This window comes from Micromys minutus (assembly GCF_963924665.1).
Source record: "Micromys minutus genome assembly, chromosome: 11".
Lineage (NCBI taxonomy): Eukaryota > Metazoa > Chordata > Mammalia > Rodentia > Muridae > Micromys > Micromys minutus.
The window spans coordinates 49,650,905-49,669,805 of NC_137980.1; the positions used below are offsets into that span (position 1 = coordinate 49,650,905).

At 49.7% G+C, this 18,901-nt stretch overlaps 1 protein-coding gene across 1 annotated transcript in view; it reads right to left on the reverse strand.

The window, feature by feature from the left end:
* CTNNBL1 (catenin beta like 1) overlaps positions 1-18,901 on the reverse strand; it is a 148,584-nt gene that overhangs the window by 16,478 nt on the left and 113,205 nt on the right. The window contains exons 12-13 of the mRNA XM_080924946.1: positions 4,308-4,405; positions 1,907-1,987 (exon numbers count right to left, since the gene is read on the reverse strand). Coding sequence (XP_080781072.1) covers positions 1,907-1,987; positions 4,308-4,405 — 179 coding nt within the window. The remainder of the gene's footprint in view (positions 1-1,906; positions 1,988-4,307; positions 4,406-18,901) is intronic.

Genomic DNA, 18,901 nt, shown 5'->3' on the forward strand with positions numbered 1-18,901 from the left:
ATCGGCCTTGGCACCAAGGAGACGGCTGTTTGTCAGCGAATGGCAAGGCCTGAGTTGGTGGCACACAGCGGCATGCCGGAGGCTGGGGGTGGGGCTGCAGCCGTCACTCTCCCTCAGTGCTGACCCATTCCACACCCTCTTCAATGCAGACAATGGATCGTCTATGGGGAAGCACACCAAGGACCCTAACATCGACATGCACGCTGCTCCCAACACTCGAGTGCCTACTGCTCTTCCTGGTGTACCCCCACTTCTAACAAAGCACCTGGCATGTCACTAAATGAAACATTAAACTAAAGGGACCCAGGAGCCACATGAGGAAGTGACAAGCCGCGACTGGTAGTAACTTTGAGACGGTGTATCTGCTCCAGTAGGTTCTATGAGGAGCGTGCCCAGGTACCTAGCCCAGCTCAGTGCTTACAGACTCAGCCTGTATCTGCAGCTAGATCTCTGTGTGAAGAAGAAAGTCCCTATCAATCAATTCAATCAATCAGCCAAACCTCTGAGCACTGACTGGGCTTAGAGATCACAGGCAAGTCTCAGGAGTGAAACAGTCACAATTGACTGCTCTGCCTAGACGGACCTGTGCTTCGTGGGAGGGTGGAAATGGAACAGTCACAATCGACTGCTCTGCCTAGGCGGATCTGTGCTTCGTGGGAGGGTGGAAGTGGCAAACAGGTCTCAGGCCCCCACGCTCACCCCAGCTCCAGCCTGGCTGTGCAGAGCAGTGGAGCAGAGTTTTGCTGACTGCTGGGGTGCGTGCCAAACACCCCCCCTAGAGAGGATCCGAGGCCGAGGGTCTCTGCGAGGTGAGAACTGAGAGATCCAGAAAATCAAGATCAAAGGAAATCTGGGCTCACACTACACTATGGCTACACCCTGGGGAGTGTCTGTAGGTCAGACTGGACAATAGGCAAATGTGAAAACTTGTTCTACTTAAGATGTGTACTGAGTAAGGCATAGGTCTGGAGATGGAATGACAGGGGCAGAGAGAAGCAGAGAAGGACAGCAGCCAACAGAAGAGTAAGTACGGCCCCTCGAGAAGGAAACCCATGGCAGGCATCCTCAGCAAGCCTCAGGACCAGAACACAGGACCAGGTACTCCAGCCTAGGGCCTGGCCTGGCCACAGAAATGGGTAGAGCCTTTATTCCATATACCTTCTGCATATGGGCAGCTGGATCTACTGACTTTCCAGCTTCCTCCTGCTCTCCCACTCTGGGATTCCTTTCCTTAGAATCATATCTCCCCACTTCCTCAGGACAATGACAACTAGTTCACCACGGTACCAAGCCCTGGCACTGTCCTTGGGCACTTTTGAGAGCTGTGCCTGTCTTAGATCTTGTCCCAGACTCCGAGGATGACCTTGGCCAGTCCGACATCTTCTAAAAGCTCACCACTTGTAGACGGGTAGTTACATTGTGACTATTAATCTCCAGTTAACTGGATTTGGACCCTCTGTGAAAACACACACCCGGGTATGAGTTTGAGAGGTTTTCAGAAGGCAGAACCTGCATCATTCCATGGGGTCCTCAGACAGAATAGAGAAGAAAGGAAGCTAAGCACCAGCATCTTAGCCTCTTCCCACTTTGTGACTACAGGTGCAATGTGACAGGCTGCCTCAAGCCTTTTCTGCAATGGCTATGAACAGATAGACAGACTATACAGCTGCAGAGTGTGAGCCACCACGAACTCCTCTCTCCATCGCCTGTCAGGCGTTTGGTCAAATCAACAATAGTAACTAACATACAGGCACACCACGGCAGCCTTCGGCTCTGTCCTTATGACATTAGGTGGCCCCTGGATGCAGGTGCACATGTGCCCCACTTGTCCTATGTAGAGAGGAGGCACACAAAGGACCGGATGGAGTGTGTCAGGGACTGTCAAGAAGTGGGCAGGGCTACGTACATGTTTCTCCCCTTCAATCTTCTTGTCGGCCACCTGCATTGCACCTAGATATTTAAAATGCAGCTCCATTAGTCTGTCAACCTGGAAGAGAATCACAAGTAGGGGTGAGGAGGGAAGAGCACACAGCCTTATTCAGAGACACTGCTTACACACCACTGCATCTGACGTGGGGATGGACATCAGGGACATGCTCAGAGCAGAGAGAGTGCTGCTGAGAACACAGCACTCACCCAGCATGCATCAGCTTGGACATGTGCCCTGACACAAAGGAGTACCGGCCCCTCTGTGGCCCCTTTGCCGGCCCCTCTGGGATGCCCAAGAATTCTAGTTGTTAACAGCAAATAAATAAGTAAACATTTGAGGCCCTTCTTGCAGAGAGAAGGTGCTTGAAGTTACATACTTGATATTCACTTAGAACTTAGATTTCTTTTTTCCAACTGAAACCTTTCATGTTCAGATTCTGCCCCAGAGCTGATCTTTTTTTTTTTCAATAATACTATATATATATATGTATAAAATGCCCGAGTAAAATCTTTTTAGTTGCTTTTGAGTTGGAACAGAGTGCCAGAAAAACTCCTTCAGCAACTTTAAGAAAGACTTTGACGTCTGTTCAGAAATAACTTGAGTCAGTTTTCAGCTTAGCAGAGCCATCTTGGAACACAGCCTGGAGACACGGAGTGGGCTTGGGAAGGTTCATTTTCCCCAAGACCTTCAAGGACAGAAAGTGCTGCCGTGCCGCCAGCCAGACGTCTGACCTATCCACTGGGCTGGCACCACCACGGCTCTCTGGAAAGCTGTGTTTTTCTGCACAGGAGCTGATATCATGTTGCTCCAACAACACAGCCACTGACAGCCCAGGCAGATCGCACCCCAGCCCAACCCTTGGCAGCTAATGGTGACTTGGTGACTTTCTACATTTCCCTACACATGTCTCTACATCTACGAGTTCCTTAAACCATGGAAAACCGGATCAGGTACAGGGAAGTGATCCCACTCCTACAAATGTGTGGAGACTGGAACCCGGTTGTGCCTGCTGAGATGCTCTGTGCTGGGGACACTGTCACTGGGCAGCGCAGACAGCTGAAGGTGGACTCGAAGCGGCAGAACAGGACCCTCTGACGACTGCCCCAGCCCTACTGTGCCTACAGGCCGGAATGTAGCTATTGTGAGTTAGAAGGGGACTCAGCCTTCCTTCTAGTCCTATGGAACTGCCTATGGCACAGGTTCAAGTCTCACGGTGTCTCTAAGGTTCAGTTTCCTACTGAGAACGTGAATGACAGGGACACCAGGGTAACCGCAGCTTCACAGTGCAATGGCTGCTGCTGCTATTGGCCAATTCTTTTGGTTCGGGACGTGAAATGACAACATGAAGTGCTGTCACTCTCACTCAGCATCATCACCAGCTTCCACAGCCCACCTGGGGCTGCGCCGCATTTCCTTCTCTAGCCCTGTCTGTCCTTCTCTAGCCCTGTCTGTCTTTCTCAGCACTGCCTGGAGCAGCGCTTCTCAACCTGTGGGCTACAACCTCCCTTGGAAAGGTCAGACAACCCTTTCATGGGGGTCTCTTATCAGATATTTATATTACGATTCATAACAGAAATTACAGTTATAAAGTAACTATGAAAAAACATTTACAGCTGGGGGGTCACGACAACACGAGAAACTGTATTAAAGGGTGTCAGCGTCAGGGAGGTTGAGAACCACTGACCTGGCAGTGAGGGCCCATCTAACCACCCCATCCTGACTCCCCACACTTGTCTCCAGTTTACAGCTGGGGGAAGAGAGGCTCAGAGCAGCACACACCTTTCTGCAGGTGGCCACCTGAGGCCTTGCTTGCTCTCCCCTTTGCTTAGTGAAGCAAAGCCTCTTGCTGAGCCAAAGCTCTCTGACCCTGGCTAACCAGGTTACCAGTCAGCCAGTTTGTCTTTGGCTTCTGAGTGCTGGGATTCCAGGTGGCGGCCACGCCTGTCCAGTGTTTACATGGATTCTGGGTATCTAAAGTCTGGACTCTCTGCTGGCGTGGCAAGAGCTTTTATTCGCTCAGCCATGTCTGCAGCCCATGTATCTTGAAAGTAGCAAAACCAGCCTCAACCACAGACCTCTGAATCCAAATGTCCTCAATGTTCTGCTGACGCTCTCAATCACCAGGCTGCTGTGCACCCACCACACCCTGACCCTCTGCACGTCTCCACTGCTGCCACTCAGGAGGTGTTGCACCCCAAGGGAAGTCCACTGAATACAAGCATGGAGACTTGTAAGAACCTTCCAGAGTCGATGCAACAGACCACATGCTGGAGAAGGTACTTTGGGGCAGAAGCGCTTGGCACCAGCACCTTCAGGTGAGGGGCTGTCTCCACACCACTCTGCTCCTGGCCTCATCTGCACGGTCACGGTCACCTACCTTCTCACTGTCGTTCTCCGTAAATTTATTCAGAAGCCGGGTCCGCTGCTGCCCTCTCAGGTTGCGCAGGAGGGAAGCCAGGATCGAACAGACATGCTCTGGGGTGGGAAGGAGAGAAGAGAACACGCTGAGATCAGAGCAGTAATTACTACCTCTTCAGGCCCGTCTGCTCTATCAGAGGAGGCGAAAGGAGGCGTCGCTGACTGAGACTATTGATTAATAAGACAAGAGCGTCAACGGTGTCATCAGAAAACCGAAGTGATTTTGGTGAGCCGCAGATACAGTCAGAAGGATGACATCCTCAAGGACAGAGTGAGCAAGGGGACCAAAGGGAGGTGAGAATTTCTATCTTGCCGGGAATTAATTGACTTGTATTGTTCACAACAGAACCTCAAACTAATCCCCCACTTACAGAAATGACCCATGAACAGAATACAAACACCGTCAGGACATGAGTGAACGATAAATAACAAATGTCTGTCACTTCTCAAATTGCCTTGTAACTTCCCTGGAATGAAATACGTGGGGCGATGGTGCCCAAACTCTGCTGCGCTAAGCTTGATGCTGAGGGGAGCTGGGAAGCAAGCACTGCACACTGTGTCACCCTCCTGTGCCTCTGCAGCTCAGCGGCTCCCTCAGAAACTGCTATTGCAGCCCTGCAGAAGGACAACCACAGGATACGGCACAGGCGTCGGTGGTGAAGACAGTTTTTTCTTCAAGCATTACAAAAAATTCTTGAGAGATGGCTCAGTGGGTAAAGGGCGGTTGTTCAAGCATGAGAACCCGAGTCCATAGCCCCAGAATCCACAGGAAAGCCCCACATGGTAGGGCATGTCTGTAACCCCAGGGCTTCTGCATAGAGATAGGAGGAGGGGACAGGAAGATAGATCCCCAGAAGCTCCCAGGAGGGCTGTCTGACACATGCAGCCGCAAACAAGAGACCCTGTCTCAGACAAGGCACACCATGAGGACGGACACCCAGCTCTACCCCTGCACCAAGGCCGGCACATGTGAGCACACCCACCCCCATTTAAAAATCCTTCAATAGTGACCTCGGAAAGGAGGTCACCTACTTAGAAGGAAATGACCAAGTTAATTTTGAAATAAATTGATGGTGCTGGAGAAGGAGCGCTCGCTGTTCTTTCCAAAGACCAGGGTTCGGTTCTTAGTCACATGGGTAGCTGGCAACCACCTGTAGCTCCAGCTCCATGGTACCCAACACCTTCTGTGGTCTCATCAGGCACCCACACATACTTGGCATATACGCATGTAAACATACAATAAAAGGGGGGCTTGAAGAGGCAGGTCAGTGGTTAAGGGCACTGGATACGCTGTCTCTTCTGTAAGCACCAGGCACATACATGTAGGTAAAGCACCCATTCAAGTAAGATAATTTAATAATTCAATAAAACTAAATGGGAAAAATTGCTCAGCATGGACAACAGCTATCTGGCAACTGAGGAGCACTTTCACATGCAGATGCCACTCAGAGCTCTGAGTTCTGTGACTGTGAACGGCAAAGGCCCACTGGGAAGCATCCCACGTGTGCTTGTGGCACCCTGTGCTTGGATAGATCCTTACTGAATCACTGTCAGCGGTCACTTCAAATAAGAGGTCTCTGTATCAAAAGTTCCCCCAAAACAAAGACCTGGCCTCTGTTTAGAATGACACTAGCTCTGGCACTGCCTCAATTCAGCAGCAAGCCCAGAGGGTCCTGGACCCAGAGCAGTAGCTGTGGATGGGTACTCACTGGATAAAGAAATAGTCCCCATGTGGCCAGGAAAGACCAGGGCCACTGGGCTGGGGACTCAACTTTTCCTGAGTTTTGGCACTATCTGATAGGTTATTTCTCCACCCTAGTAAAATGAGTTAATTCAAACCAGATTAGATTATATTAAAGGCAGGTTTATTGAGAAACTGTGAGCTTATTAGCCCCAAGGACCAAGGCCAGGGAAGTCACTATGGGGAAAGGCAGGTTAGGGGAGGAAGAGAGAAAGAAAAAGAAATGTGCACAAGGAGAAAGAAGTAAAGAAAGAGGAGGAGCCTCTGGGGGAAGGGCAAGCCCAGCCCTTGGGCTGGCAAGTTCAGGGTTGGGGGAAGGCTATGCCAGGTAGGGACTGAGGGATGCTGGAAGAACCTGGAGGCTAGGTCTGCTTTGGTATGTAAAATATGCAGGTCAGGCCCTAGTCCTGATTGAAACCAAACACTTGCCCTACATGCCCCCAGGATAAAACCAGACTCCTTTGTTCTCAGACATCTGCAGAGCTGCGTCCATCCTGCCTTAAGTCTTTGGAAACCATGTACATGGTAAGACTCACAGACGTGAACCTATAACCAGTCCTGCCTTTTAAATGTGCATTTGAGTCACACAGTCTCCAGCTTTCCCCACACAGCTGTCTGACAGGTGTGGCCATCTTCCCGAGCCTACAGCAACACCCTGCCCTCCCAACCCAGTCTGCTCCATTTACCGCACAGCAACCAGGTTCTCAAGGTTCTCAAGCTCCTCAGCAGATCCTTCATGGAGTCACCTTGCAAGTTCTCCCTTCAGACGTGACCCCAGCTCTATACGTCACGACTGTCCCCCACTCTAGTCCGACACACTCTCATCACCGCCCACAACACGCCTCAGCCTGCTAGCAGGTGTCCTTGCTTCCATCCTTGCCCACGGGCACAGTCTTCACAGAAGACCCAGATGTTTCTTCAGCAATGGCTCCTGACCTCTGCCTGACTGCTCCTCCCTCACCAGTACCCCGTGCTTACTCTTAGGGGCCTCAATCTTCTCCACCAGACTCGATGTCCACCCTGTTTGAAAATGCATAGCTCTAGCATGGGTAGTCCTGGAGTCTCATTGAGCACCCCCCCTTCATCACACACTGCATGTTTACTGACTTGGGTCACCATCTCCCTTCAGTTAGAACAGACATGGCCTGAAGACAAGACTCCAGTCTGCTTTGCTCAATGCTTCTGCTTACCCCCAGCTCCCATTCCAGTCTGGCGTATACAGCCAGTGTTTTGGGAAGCCATGGCAAATAAATGAATGGGAAGGCAGCAGGCTCTCTATATGAACAGCCAGAGCTGATGGTGGGCCCCAAACAGACCATTTCTATGTTCTGGATATCTTTTTAATGCCTTCATACCCTGGGTATAGCACCCAGCCCAGAGTCAGAAGCAGACTGCTGAACAGGCAGAACCAGGTTACAAGCAGCCAAGATGGCTCTCCTTAGCAGCTGGTGAACAGGCATGAGACGAGCCACAAGGAATGCAGTGAATCCCATATACTCAGGCCTGGAACTTTGAAATTATCAGCACAGCAGCTGGGAACAACCTCCATGTATATATATTTATAAGGCATCTGACAGCCACAGAAGGAAAAGAGAGGGAACATCAGACAGCTCCCATGCAGTGTCTGTGATCACCCACTCTCAGCACGGATGGAAAAACCCAGGTCGAGAGCAAAGTGGCTCATCCCTACACTAGTTGGTGCCAGAGGTCTGTATGATCCCAACTTCAGATGACAGATGTGTTTACTACTTGGCTTTGCATGTGCAAGAAGTGAGTGCTTAGGGCTCCAAACAACAGGCTCCCTTAACCTGAAGGATCCCCTTCAGGGTAGAGTATAGATCAACAACCACTGTGAGTATGTCAGGAAGGTGACAGCAACTTGGTAGGCATGGGACACCTGGGAGCAGAGGACATCTGCCTAATGCTTCCCACTGGAAAACAAAATAGAAAATCTTAATCCCGGTAACTACGTAGAGAGGGGAAAGGACATTCTAAGCCAGAAACTTGCTATATGACCACTGGATGGAGCGTAAGGCACACGTAGGTAAGAGCAACTGCCCACACCACCAGCAGAGCGGGCGGCATAGACGAGCTCACAGCAAGGTTTAATTCCACCTTAGCCACATTCCTCCTTAGACCAGCCCTAGGAACCCTTTTGGAAGGCTGAGAACCATGTCCGAGGGCAGAGAAAGATGGCAGGAACCCCAGGGACAGGTTTCTTTCCTGAGGAACGTTTTTGTTTTCCATATCAAGGCTCCTCTCTCCCTCTTGGCTTTTAGGAAGTTGAGAGACAAACTCATGAACTCATGGGAACCAGAGGAAGCAGCTTCCTGTTGCTTTACTGCTCATCCCAACAGAGAGCGATGGATGCGGGTGGTAAAATGTTCGGCACACACGGCACGAGTGTCTACGCGAGCATTCTCTTCCCATTCTCTTCCCGCTGTCTTGCCCTCTCAAGAAAAACCCATAAAGTACCCAGTGTGCATTCTCAACAGAGAATTGATATTATACACATGTATGTTCCCAAATATAACTGACCTTACCAGCACAGACTTTCTTTTTTAAACAGCTATCTAGAATGCTGTTGAATTTAACTGGTGAGCCATTTCTGGGTATTTTTGGTAGCTTCTAGTTTGACGTTTTTCTCTTTTTCATTATTAAGGGCAATGATATTCACATGCTGTTGGCAATACTTCTGCATGTTTTTTCCTTATAGTCTATTCTTAATAAAACATGTGACTCAAATGAAAATCTTACATACAACGTTAAATGTCATTTGGGCTGGAGAGATGGCTCAACAGGTAAAGATGACACTTGCCATGAAAGCCTGGGGACCCAAGTTCAATCACGAGCCCCCCACAACATACCGTGTGTTTACACACGCAAATGCATAGTGTTAAATATGTCTCCCTACACACTTCCTCACTGTGTTCACTACCCAAGAGAAGTGAGGACAACCTGGCAGGTGGAGCCAAACACAACCCCACAGCCCTTGATTGGCAGTTGTTCAACATTCTTTCCCTTTGTGTATGAACTAGGGATACCCTAAATACAGTGGGATGAGGAATTGGCTTGGGTGACTCAGAAATCTTATCCTTGGCACCTGCAAGCTGAAGACCTAGGAAGGCATGGGGCGGGGTGGGGAGAACAGTCCCACTGGGGACTAAGGCCCACTGCAAGCCCAAAGGCCCTAGACTTCTGGCCAAATACACTAAGCCCCAGTCTTTGGAGGGCTGAGAACCAGGTCTGAGGCCAGGGAAAGATGGCTGTCTGGCCCCTGCTCCTCCGCACTATTATTTGGAGTTCTCAATAGCTGGGGTGATGCCCACTCACACTGGTGAGGGTAATCTTTCCTCAGCCTCCTGATTCAAATGCTAACCTGTCTCAGAAACACTCTCCTGGGCACAAGCAGGTCAGACACCATAAGCTACCAGGGCTTCCTTTAGCACAGCCAGGTAACATGACTGACTCATGAGATCATGCTTACTAATGTTGGTTTTGCCTCTCCTTAATTTTGTTTTCTAAGGGATCTTTGCAAGGTAAGGAAACTACCTTCTTCATTTATCTTGTGAATGTTTTCCTTGGTTTGCCATCTGTCTTTCGGAAATTCTTACTCAAATCAGCATTCGGCGTACTGTTCTGCTCTAACCCTGCTTCAGATGCCTACTTCTGGACTAGGGGCACAGCTCGGCAGGCAGAATGCTTATACCACCTGCACGAGACCAGAGTACGGGTTTGACTCCAGCACCCTTCTCTTATTTGGGAGCAGGTCGGCACCTCGTGCATTTGTCATGTGTGTGACAGAACACTACTTTGTTGACACACCTTACAGCAAGCTATGAGAAAAGTGCTATTTCTATCTTAGTCTTATTAACCTGAAACTGAAAGCCCAGAGGTTAGCTTGCAATCTCATGCTTTAAAGTTATCTGACTCCAAACTATAACCAACCCCTTGGCTCTTAAAGAAGGAAGAGGGGGGACCAGAAACCAACTCTGCCTAAAAACAGGCCCCATAAGGGCTCACTGTGCCCAAAGGACAGACATGATGTAAATGTGGATTTATAAAACTGCAGTTTTAATGAGGCTAAAAGGAAGCAAAGGCCATATGGAGGAAGACATGAATAACAACCCGTCTTCCCTACTTCACAGAATTAAGTCTTCCCAGAGCAATTTCTTTCAGTGTCTAAATAAAGAAGAGACTTTGGATTTTACAGTTCCACAAAAACCAAACCAGAACGTCCCTCTGCAGTCACCCCCCCCCCCAATCCTGCTGATTCTGATGGGCAAGACAGTTACAAGGGATTGTTCTTTATACCTTAGCAACAGGGCAGGGGTTACTGGGGCATGGGAATGCGTTTGGAGCACTGTGTTTCAAGTAGGGAGGATCGCTTCTGACACCAAACTCTTTTAGCATGCATGCCCACAGCTCAGCCCAGCAGGAGAAGCCTTGACCACCAGCACAGGACACTGAGCAAGCTGTCACCCACCTGACTGATGGGCTTTACGCCGAGCACACCCAAAGCTGCCCATGCTCCTTCTACCTCTGTGCGCGCTGGCCTGTCATGTCACAGGGAGACACTCTAGCCACCCCAAGTTTTAGCACACAGGTTTCATTAGCTACTAATAAATGTAGCTTCCCTAAGAACAGATTTCAGCCCAAGGAAGTGTCAATTTTTCATACACCAAGGAGAGGGGGGAGCTGCTGGCACAGAAAGCAGAGAGATAACAGGTTTATCTGCTGGCCGGCACCGCTCAGCTGCTCCGTCATTCCGACAGGATAAAGTGGAGGTGAAGGATGGCTACGGAGCTGTCGGCGTGGACGTGGGTGCCATAGCTCCACTGCAGAGGAAAACACAGACATACCCTCCTACCATGCATATACCCCACACATGTGCCACATACCACAATCCACTACACCACACCACATCGGTGCACCCCACATTCTACACCTGGGACCCACAAAGGGGAATGTTAGTCCAATCTCCATTTTTCAGTTCACTGGTGAGAGAGGTGGGCATCTTGGCATCCTGGTGGAATGTCAGAGATGGCACAGACACTGTACCCGGGAAACTCCCTGCCTGCTGGGCACCCTGCTCAATAGTCAGACAGCTGGCTGCCTCCTATACTAATTACTGAAACTGCCTGGAGGGGTGGCTCTGGCCCACCGTCCCCCTCACTTTCCTCAGGGCTTCCCCAGGGCGATTAGCAATGAGCTGGATGGCATCTAAGCAAAGGGCTGAAAGTTTGACTTTCCAGGGCAGTTACGAGTTTATGCTTTCTAGAGCTGGAAGGGGCTAGAGCTTTCTAGCTCCCTCCCCTGGGGTTCTTCACATAGAAACAATGGCCATGGGAAGGGTATGACTTGCCTCAGGTTAAAAGCACATTTGAAGGAGCACAGGAATCCACAATCTCCCTCCCTCCCTCCCTCCCTCTCTCCCTCCCTCCCTCCCTCCCTCCAATCAGTCTACTAGAGAATCCAAGGAATACTCTTAGAGATGGCGTATCAGTTAAGGATCCTTACTTCTTACACTCAAACCAGGGCTTTCCAGACTAGCACAGGCTGAGGGAGTCATTCCAAGTAGGCCTCTGGTGTCCAACATTTTGCAAAACATTGAACCAATCAGTGTTTCTTAAAAGTAAGTGAAGTCTAAACTCCAACATGCATTTGGTTAACATTACATCTAGGGAGGCCTGCTCCAAAGGTGGGGTTGGGTGGGTATCACATTCCCTGCAGAGAGAGATGCCCCCGGGGTTCTTGCTTCAGGATCATCCAGTCTTGGGTTCAAATCCTGCCCCCAGCAGTCCCTAGCTATTAAACCTCAGAGTGGGTGTTTAATCTGCCTCCATTTTCTTGTTTGTAAGATGAGGCTGAGCCTTCACCTGTTAAATCCATTGTCTCAAGGGGACATGTTACAGTGTCCACTCATCGGATAGCAGGCTAAGACGTGCCAAAGCAAAAAGAGCGTCGTGGGACTTCCTCACCTCTCTCCTTCCACACTGCTCTGGCCCCTCAGTCCCTGCAGTGCGATTGCCTGTCTGGGTCCTGGTGAGAAAGTATCTTTCTAACATTAAAATGGAGCAAGGCCAATTTCACTCTTGTCCTTTAATCCTACAATAACTTAAAATAAAGTGCTGGGGTGTGACTGTCTATAAAGCCAAATAATTCACAATTCTAGAGACCCGCAGACATCCCTGAGGCAGGTAGTAGCTGTTTATAGGAAGCTGAAGGACACATCACATTCAAGCAGAGATGAGCTTACCTTTCAATAAAATGAACACATTTAGCCGTAACAACCATTTGTTGAAAAGAGAATACATAATTTGCAGAACTATAAAAAATAGCTTATTACTCCAGTTGTGGTCAGTGATAGGACATAAACATTCTGAGTATCTTCTATGTACCAGATACCGAGCAAGCAGTGGACCATAGAGATTAGTGTAGGACCATGGATAGTAAAGTTACGTGTGTGTGTGTGTGTGTGTGTGTGTGTGTGTGTGCTCACTTGAGTGCACATGGGTTGTGTTGCATGTGGAGTGTAGAGGATTTGGCTCTCTCCTCCCACCACGTGGTTCCCAGGGCTCTGACTCAGGCTGTCGGGCTTGGCAGCCCGTGCCTTCACCTACTGTGCCGTCCATCTTCCCAGGCTGGGCAGGCCACTCTGCAGCCTCAGAACTTGCACCTGCCTTCCAACAGCCCGAATGGCTGCCTAAAGACAGACACGCACAGGTCAGCCAGGGTTCTAACAGGATGGAAATGGTCTCCGTACTTCCCACAACAGGCCCATATTCTGGTCAGATCCAGCGGAGGCTTCTTTAAAATCCAGGCCATGCTGAACACCTTTGTTTATACACTTAACACCCAAGGCCACCGGTGCCTTTGTTTTAAGGAAACCAAACAGCCTATTGTTCTGCACTAAAATGACAGCCAACTAGTTTAGGAGCCCACTGCCCACCTCCCTCCAGCTACCCAGATGGACAGACATCCTGGTTTCTGCTAGGATTCTAGATGCAAACAGGACGTTCAAAATACCCTAATTAGATCTCGGCCTTAGCAGTGGAGTGCTGGAACACAGATTGATCTGCTGCGCGGTCTGCACTGGCAGCTCAAGTGGCAGGAGGCCCTGTCACATCAAGTCAGTCTTATGTCTTTTGCTTTTATTATTTTCTTTTTCTTCTTAGCCTTCATGATAATGGACATCTGCCTAGTCAGGGGATGTGGCAAGCCGTGCAGAGTCACATGTATGCCCAGTCCCCTCGCTGAATAGTGATGCCAGTCAGATCAAACACTCTTCGAAAGACAGATGCATCTGTGTGAGCATCTATAGACACCATCTTTTGCACACACACAAAATACACATATTCTTATTCTTCAACAGCCTTCCCTGAACATTCAATACACGGCTGGGATATGTGGGGGTTTAAGATGGCAGCACACATGCAAACCTACTGTGTGTCTGTATGCACTCTGCATGTCATTTCACCCTCACAACAGCCCAAGGGTCACTTTGACCAGTCTCCCTATTTCCCAACAAGGAACAAGTGCCCTGGTCAGTCCTAAGAAATCAGACTCAGTCCTTTCCCTTAAGTGCTACAACAGCCCCCAACCCTGCTAGTGAGGCAAACGAAACCACAAGCCACTTCCCCTCTGTGAAACTTTTAAAGTGGAGTGCTAGGGAGGATGGGTGGGAATGCTGTCACACTGTCCATCAGAGCCCTTGTCACACTAAGCCACAAGTCCTCATCCTGCCTGTCCTCAGTCCTGCATCACACACACACAGAATAACTAAATCCCTGAGAAGTAGTGAGAGGAGGAACCGACTTTCTGAGATGGTCAGAACAAACAAAATGCTCCTACTTCCTGGCGTGGAGCACAGGGGCAGAGGAGTAAGGGTACGCTAGACAAAGCCAAGAGGCTGGGACAGAGACATGACGGGCGAGTCTCTCACTGGGCTGGGCAAGGGTGCAGCGAATATGTAAGAACAGGAGGTGTGAGAACCCCGCACCTCGGACTCGAATAAGGTAAGCTAGCAGAAGGAAGTAGCACCATCAGACCCGTGTTGTGAGAGGGTCATCCTGGAAAGGGTCATGGAGGAATGTCACAGAAACATGGCCACCAAGCACACCCTCACTGCCTTCAGATGTCTCTAAGAGTAAACTGCCCCCAAGCAAAATCTGAAAGTCAAAGACCTTCCAGAAGAGTCTCAGGCTCTGCCTTCTTCCTCAAGGAGGGAGGGAAATGTAGGCTGGAGCTACGAGAATACTTCTAGTCGACACTGAAGAAAAACTCTCCGTGGGTCTTTTCCCACCTACAGTTTGGGGACCTTTTCCCTGACTATGGGATGAGGATGTAGACAGCCTGACGGTCTAATTTATTAAAGAGGTATAAACTTGTGAGTGACCCAACCAGAGATCACAGAAACCGAAGACCACAGAGTCTTAGACGCAAGTGTTCCTGGCAGCTCTATTCCCCATGGTCCAATTCTGAAGCAGACTGTTTACAGGAAGAATGCAAAGTTCACCCACATAAGAGAATTCCACTTGGCAACAACAACGAAAGAGCCCACAACGCGTATCTCAACTACGAATGAGTTCACAAAGGGCACAGAGTAGATGCCTTACCCAATAGAAGGCGGCACCTGTGAGCTCCGAGTGAGGGTCTAGGTGAGGAGAAAAGAGGAAGAGTGGTAAGTTACCTCTGGGGCTAGGAGGATTAGTGAAAGGGAATTTTCTGGATACTAGAATGTTCTCTACCTTGACAGTGCACTTGCCCAAGCACATTACCAGCCTCTCAAGCTCCGTGTGTCCCAGTTATATCTGAGCAATAACAACTCGAGGTGTGACACACGCTGGTGCCTGCAATTTACATCTGCACAAAAACAAAAAAAAAACCCCACCCAGACGGAGAGGCCGGAAAAGTAGCAGGGAGCACCGAAGAGGACAGCGACAGGCGTGACCACCGGTGGCAGGCACAGTAGCGTTTGCTCCAAAAAGGAGTCTTCATACATGTTCCCTGAAACTGCGAATGTCCTTCCTACCTGAAGCACAGATACAATTACCTAAGCACTTCTGGGCTGTGAGGAGACCCCACACAGAGAGGGCGCAGAGAGGTGCAAGCGCTGCCTGGGTTGACTTCCCTTCCCCTGGGATTTCCAGAAACACATGGATTAGGGAAGTAGTCAAGAGCTAGCTTGCTAAAACTGGAACCTGGAAAGGTGGGGAAATGCTTCTGTGTTATACTGCCTGGCTCAGAGCCCAGGGACAAAGGGCTGAATAGTGTGGCTTCTCATAGGCCTAAGGCTCCCTAGAAGTGCTCCTGGGGCACAGCGGTCCAGACTTGAGGGAGAGAGGAGCTGCATGAAAGACCTACTATGTGTACACTGTGATCTGCTGGAAGTGGGGTCTCTTCACCTGTAGTTTCTCTGGCTCCTGCTCTGGAGAACACCATTTGACTCTGAACTCCAGTGCAGGCTTGGCCAAATTGCCATGAGAGGCCATATTCGAAGGACAGTAAGCAGAACAGCTTAAACTGCCACTGCCCACCCAAAATAGACCACCTCAGATATCTTAGCGCTAGAGCCCATTTTAAATATAGAAATCTTACAACATAACAAATAAAACCTTACAGGATTACATGGCTACCTTTACATCAGTGATTTAGGCTGAACTGGCATTTGGGACCTTTAGGAAGGGACATAGCTCTTTTGTCCTTCCCTGTCCCTCTCCTGCTCTTTGGAATATGGGAGTTATAACCAGGGCACCAGCAGCCACCTTGGACCATAAAGCAACCTTGAAAAGCACAGCCAGGCCCTTTTATAGGTGCTGGGGCACACCGAGAGCCGACAAACATGTCTGGTCTTGAGATAAGAATGGCATGACACCTAGAAGCTATCAGAATGGGCCCTGCAGACCTCTGGGCTCGTCTTACCTGGTGGGACAAAATACACACCCCTGCATCCTTTCGGCTAGTGTTCTAGCTCTCAGCAGTAATCCTGCATCTTCTGACTGACCCCTTATTCCTCAATTCTTTCTTAGGACTCCCAAAGCAAAAAGAGAGCTTAGGGTGTCCTGCTGCTCCTAAGCAGAGGGATGTACACACAGCCACCCTATTCTCAGAAGCAGCCCTGCATCCTAACAGGGAAGCCTCAGGAGCACATCAACTGCTGCTGCAAAGTCACGATTCTCCCCAGGATGCTTCCCATGTTTATACACAGACCTCGGACACCGGTAGGAAGAACCAGGAAACTGTTGCTTGGAGCTCAACACCCTCATTTTACAAGGGATTCCTGTAAGTGTCGGCCCCATGGAGCTGAGTGCTGACAGAGACCAGCTTCTCCGGCCATATGGAGGCTCAGGTGAGGCCTCTGATAAAGACAGCCCTGCAGCAGCCACAGCTCAGCTCAGTTTCCTGTCTTTTGCTTTCAGAGTACTTCATCTAAATGAAAGCTCACTGTGGCCTATGAGCTCTTTCAGAGTTTGGGAAGTGAATTATCTAGTTACTGTCGTTCCTTTGCAATGAAGCACATAAAAACATCTTTAGATCCTGAAAGGAGACAAATGTACTGGGACATTTTTCTTTCCTAAAGCGTCCTTGATGGCCAGCTGAGTGTACTGTCAGAGAGCTCTGTAGGGCTGAGGCACAGTACACCTGCTTGGCACACTATGCTTGGCCTGGACTGGTACCCAGAGGCTAGGCACAGATGTCAGCAAACTCCCATAGGCCATCAGCTGACCTGCTCTTCCCTACTTGTACATCCCAACTCTGTGGGGTGCCCGCTGCAGCCAAACATGACAACTTAAGACAGCTGCTTTCATGCTCCTAAACTCCCCACGCCCTGTGCCTGCTTTGGAAAGAAGTGCCTGCATGTGTGTAAGTGCGAGTGTGTATGCTGAGGATGCACGTGTGGAAGCCCCAGCCTTTTAGAATGAGCTAAAGTCATCCCTACCACTTTCACCTTATTCCTCAACAGCCCCATCTGATCCTTCCCATAGTCATGTTCCGATGCCTAAGGTCTCACCAACTGTTGAGCTTCAGGGATCTGCTGATAGTCACAGAAATCTGAAAACTGCACAGACCCACGGCAGCCCGCGTTCATTTGCCTGGAGCTTGACAAGGCGTAGTGAGCAGTCAGAGGGTGGAGGTACCAGTGCTGGCGCAGCACAGTCCCTTCATTCCATGTCTGAGGCGGGCGGACAAACTAAACCATTCCCTACTCATTCACACAGGAAAATGTCTGGAGAAACTCGAAGTCAGGTCTGCTGTGACAGGAGTCGGATCCCTTCTCAGGGAGAGTGGACCCAGTGGCTCCGAAAGCTCACCGGGTGAAGAGGGTCACCAGCACATGTGCTAGGGGCAAGATGTCCCACACCAACCCTCACAGGTACTCACTAAGGAACTAGAGGGAGGCTGGGTGTGTGAGGCCACGGCCGGGCTGGCTGGTCTACACAGGGAGTCCCTGGCCCGCCAGGGCTACACAGTGACACCCTGCCTAAAAAATAGAGAAGGAGGAGGAGGTGGAAGAGAAAAAAGAAAAGAACAAATGACAGGGGCGGCTGGGGAGCAAGGCTGCTCCTACCCTCCCCAGTGGATCGAGGGAGGGAGATACTGTGCCAGTCAGTTCTCCGTTTTCTTTCCCTCCTTCCTTTTTTTTTTTTTCAGGGGAAGGGAAGGTGGTGCTTGGGGCAGAACCCAGGGCCGCACACAAAGCAGGCCCCGTGTTCTGTATGCCCCGTTCCCCACCTCTTAGTATCTGTAGCTGCCTTTGTGGTTCCCTTTACACAGGATTCTCTCTCAACAAATGAAAACAAAGAAGGCCACACAGGCTCTGTGCCTTCCCAACTTTCTGGGAACTATGTTCCCTAGCATACAACTTTCCAGATACTATTTAGTGAGCCGAGTTGTAGGAACCAAGTGGAGAGCCCATTTTGAAGAAAATCATACAACGAATCACCAGTGTCCTTTTGCTTTATATAAAACAGATGGTTTCTGGCAAAAATGGACTTCAAAGTGATTTCTGTGAAACAAATGCTCCTTGAACTGCTCTGGAATCCAAGACTCACTCCCAGGAGAGATGTCCTCAGCCAGCGGCACGGTAAGTGTCTCGTGGACAGATGCGGTCATCAGCCTGGCAGATGAGGGCGTGGGTGTGGATCTGAAACAACCCACCCTGTGGCTGGTGCTTTTCTAGAGTTCCTGTAAGCTGGCCAAGGGTTCTCACACCCACAGGGAATAGGAATTCTGTCCATTGTTTGGTTTTGGTCTGCTGCTATGAATTGTGGTGTTACATTTTATACCCAAAGGTTTAGGCCTATGCCTGACTTTTTATGTTTACCGGCTTTTGTTGTGTAAACCTTATTGCTTGATTTAAAACTATTGTTTACACACAGGACAGCCCCTCACACCACAGCATGCCCTGCTTTAAAGCGTCAACAGCAACATGGCTGAGAGCTGGGCTATTTCTGACATCTAGCTGCTCCACTATGCGTGATCTGGAGATTAACAAACTCCAGCTAGAAAAGCGGGCTCTCCTTATTAATGGTCACTGATCTGATAAACATTCCAGATGGGATAAAATTCCACCCTGTCGAGGGATGCGGGGTAGGGAGCAGGATGCAACCAGAATGGAAAAACACTAATCACCAGAATGGGGTGACGAGCAAGCCTGAGAGCAGACATGCTTTGTATATCTCAAAAATTCCCTCAATAAAGAAAAATTCTCTTCTGATTGAGTAAGAGATACAACAGATAAAAGGTTCCTATGCGCCCAGCGCTTCACCTGGCCACGCCCAGCAGAGCTCTTGTGGACTGGAAACCCG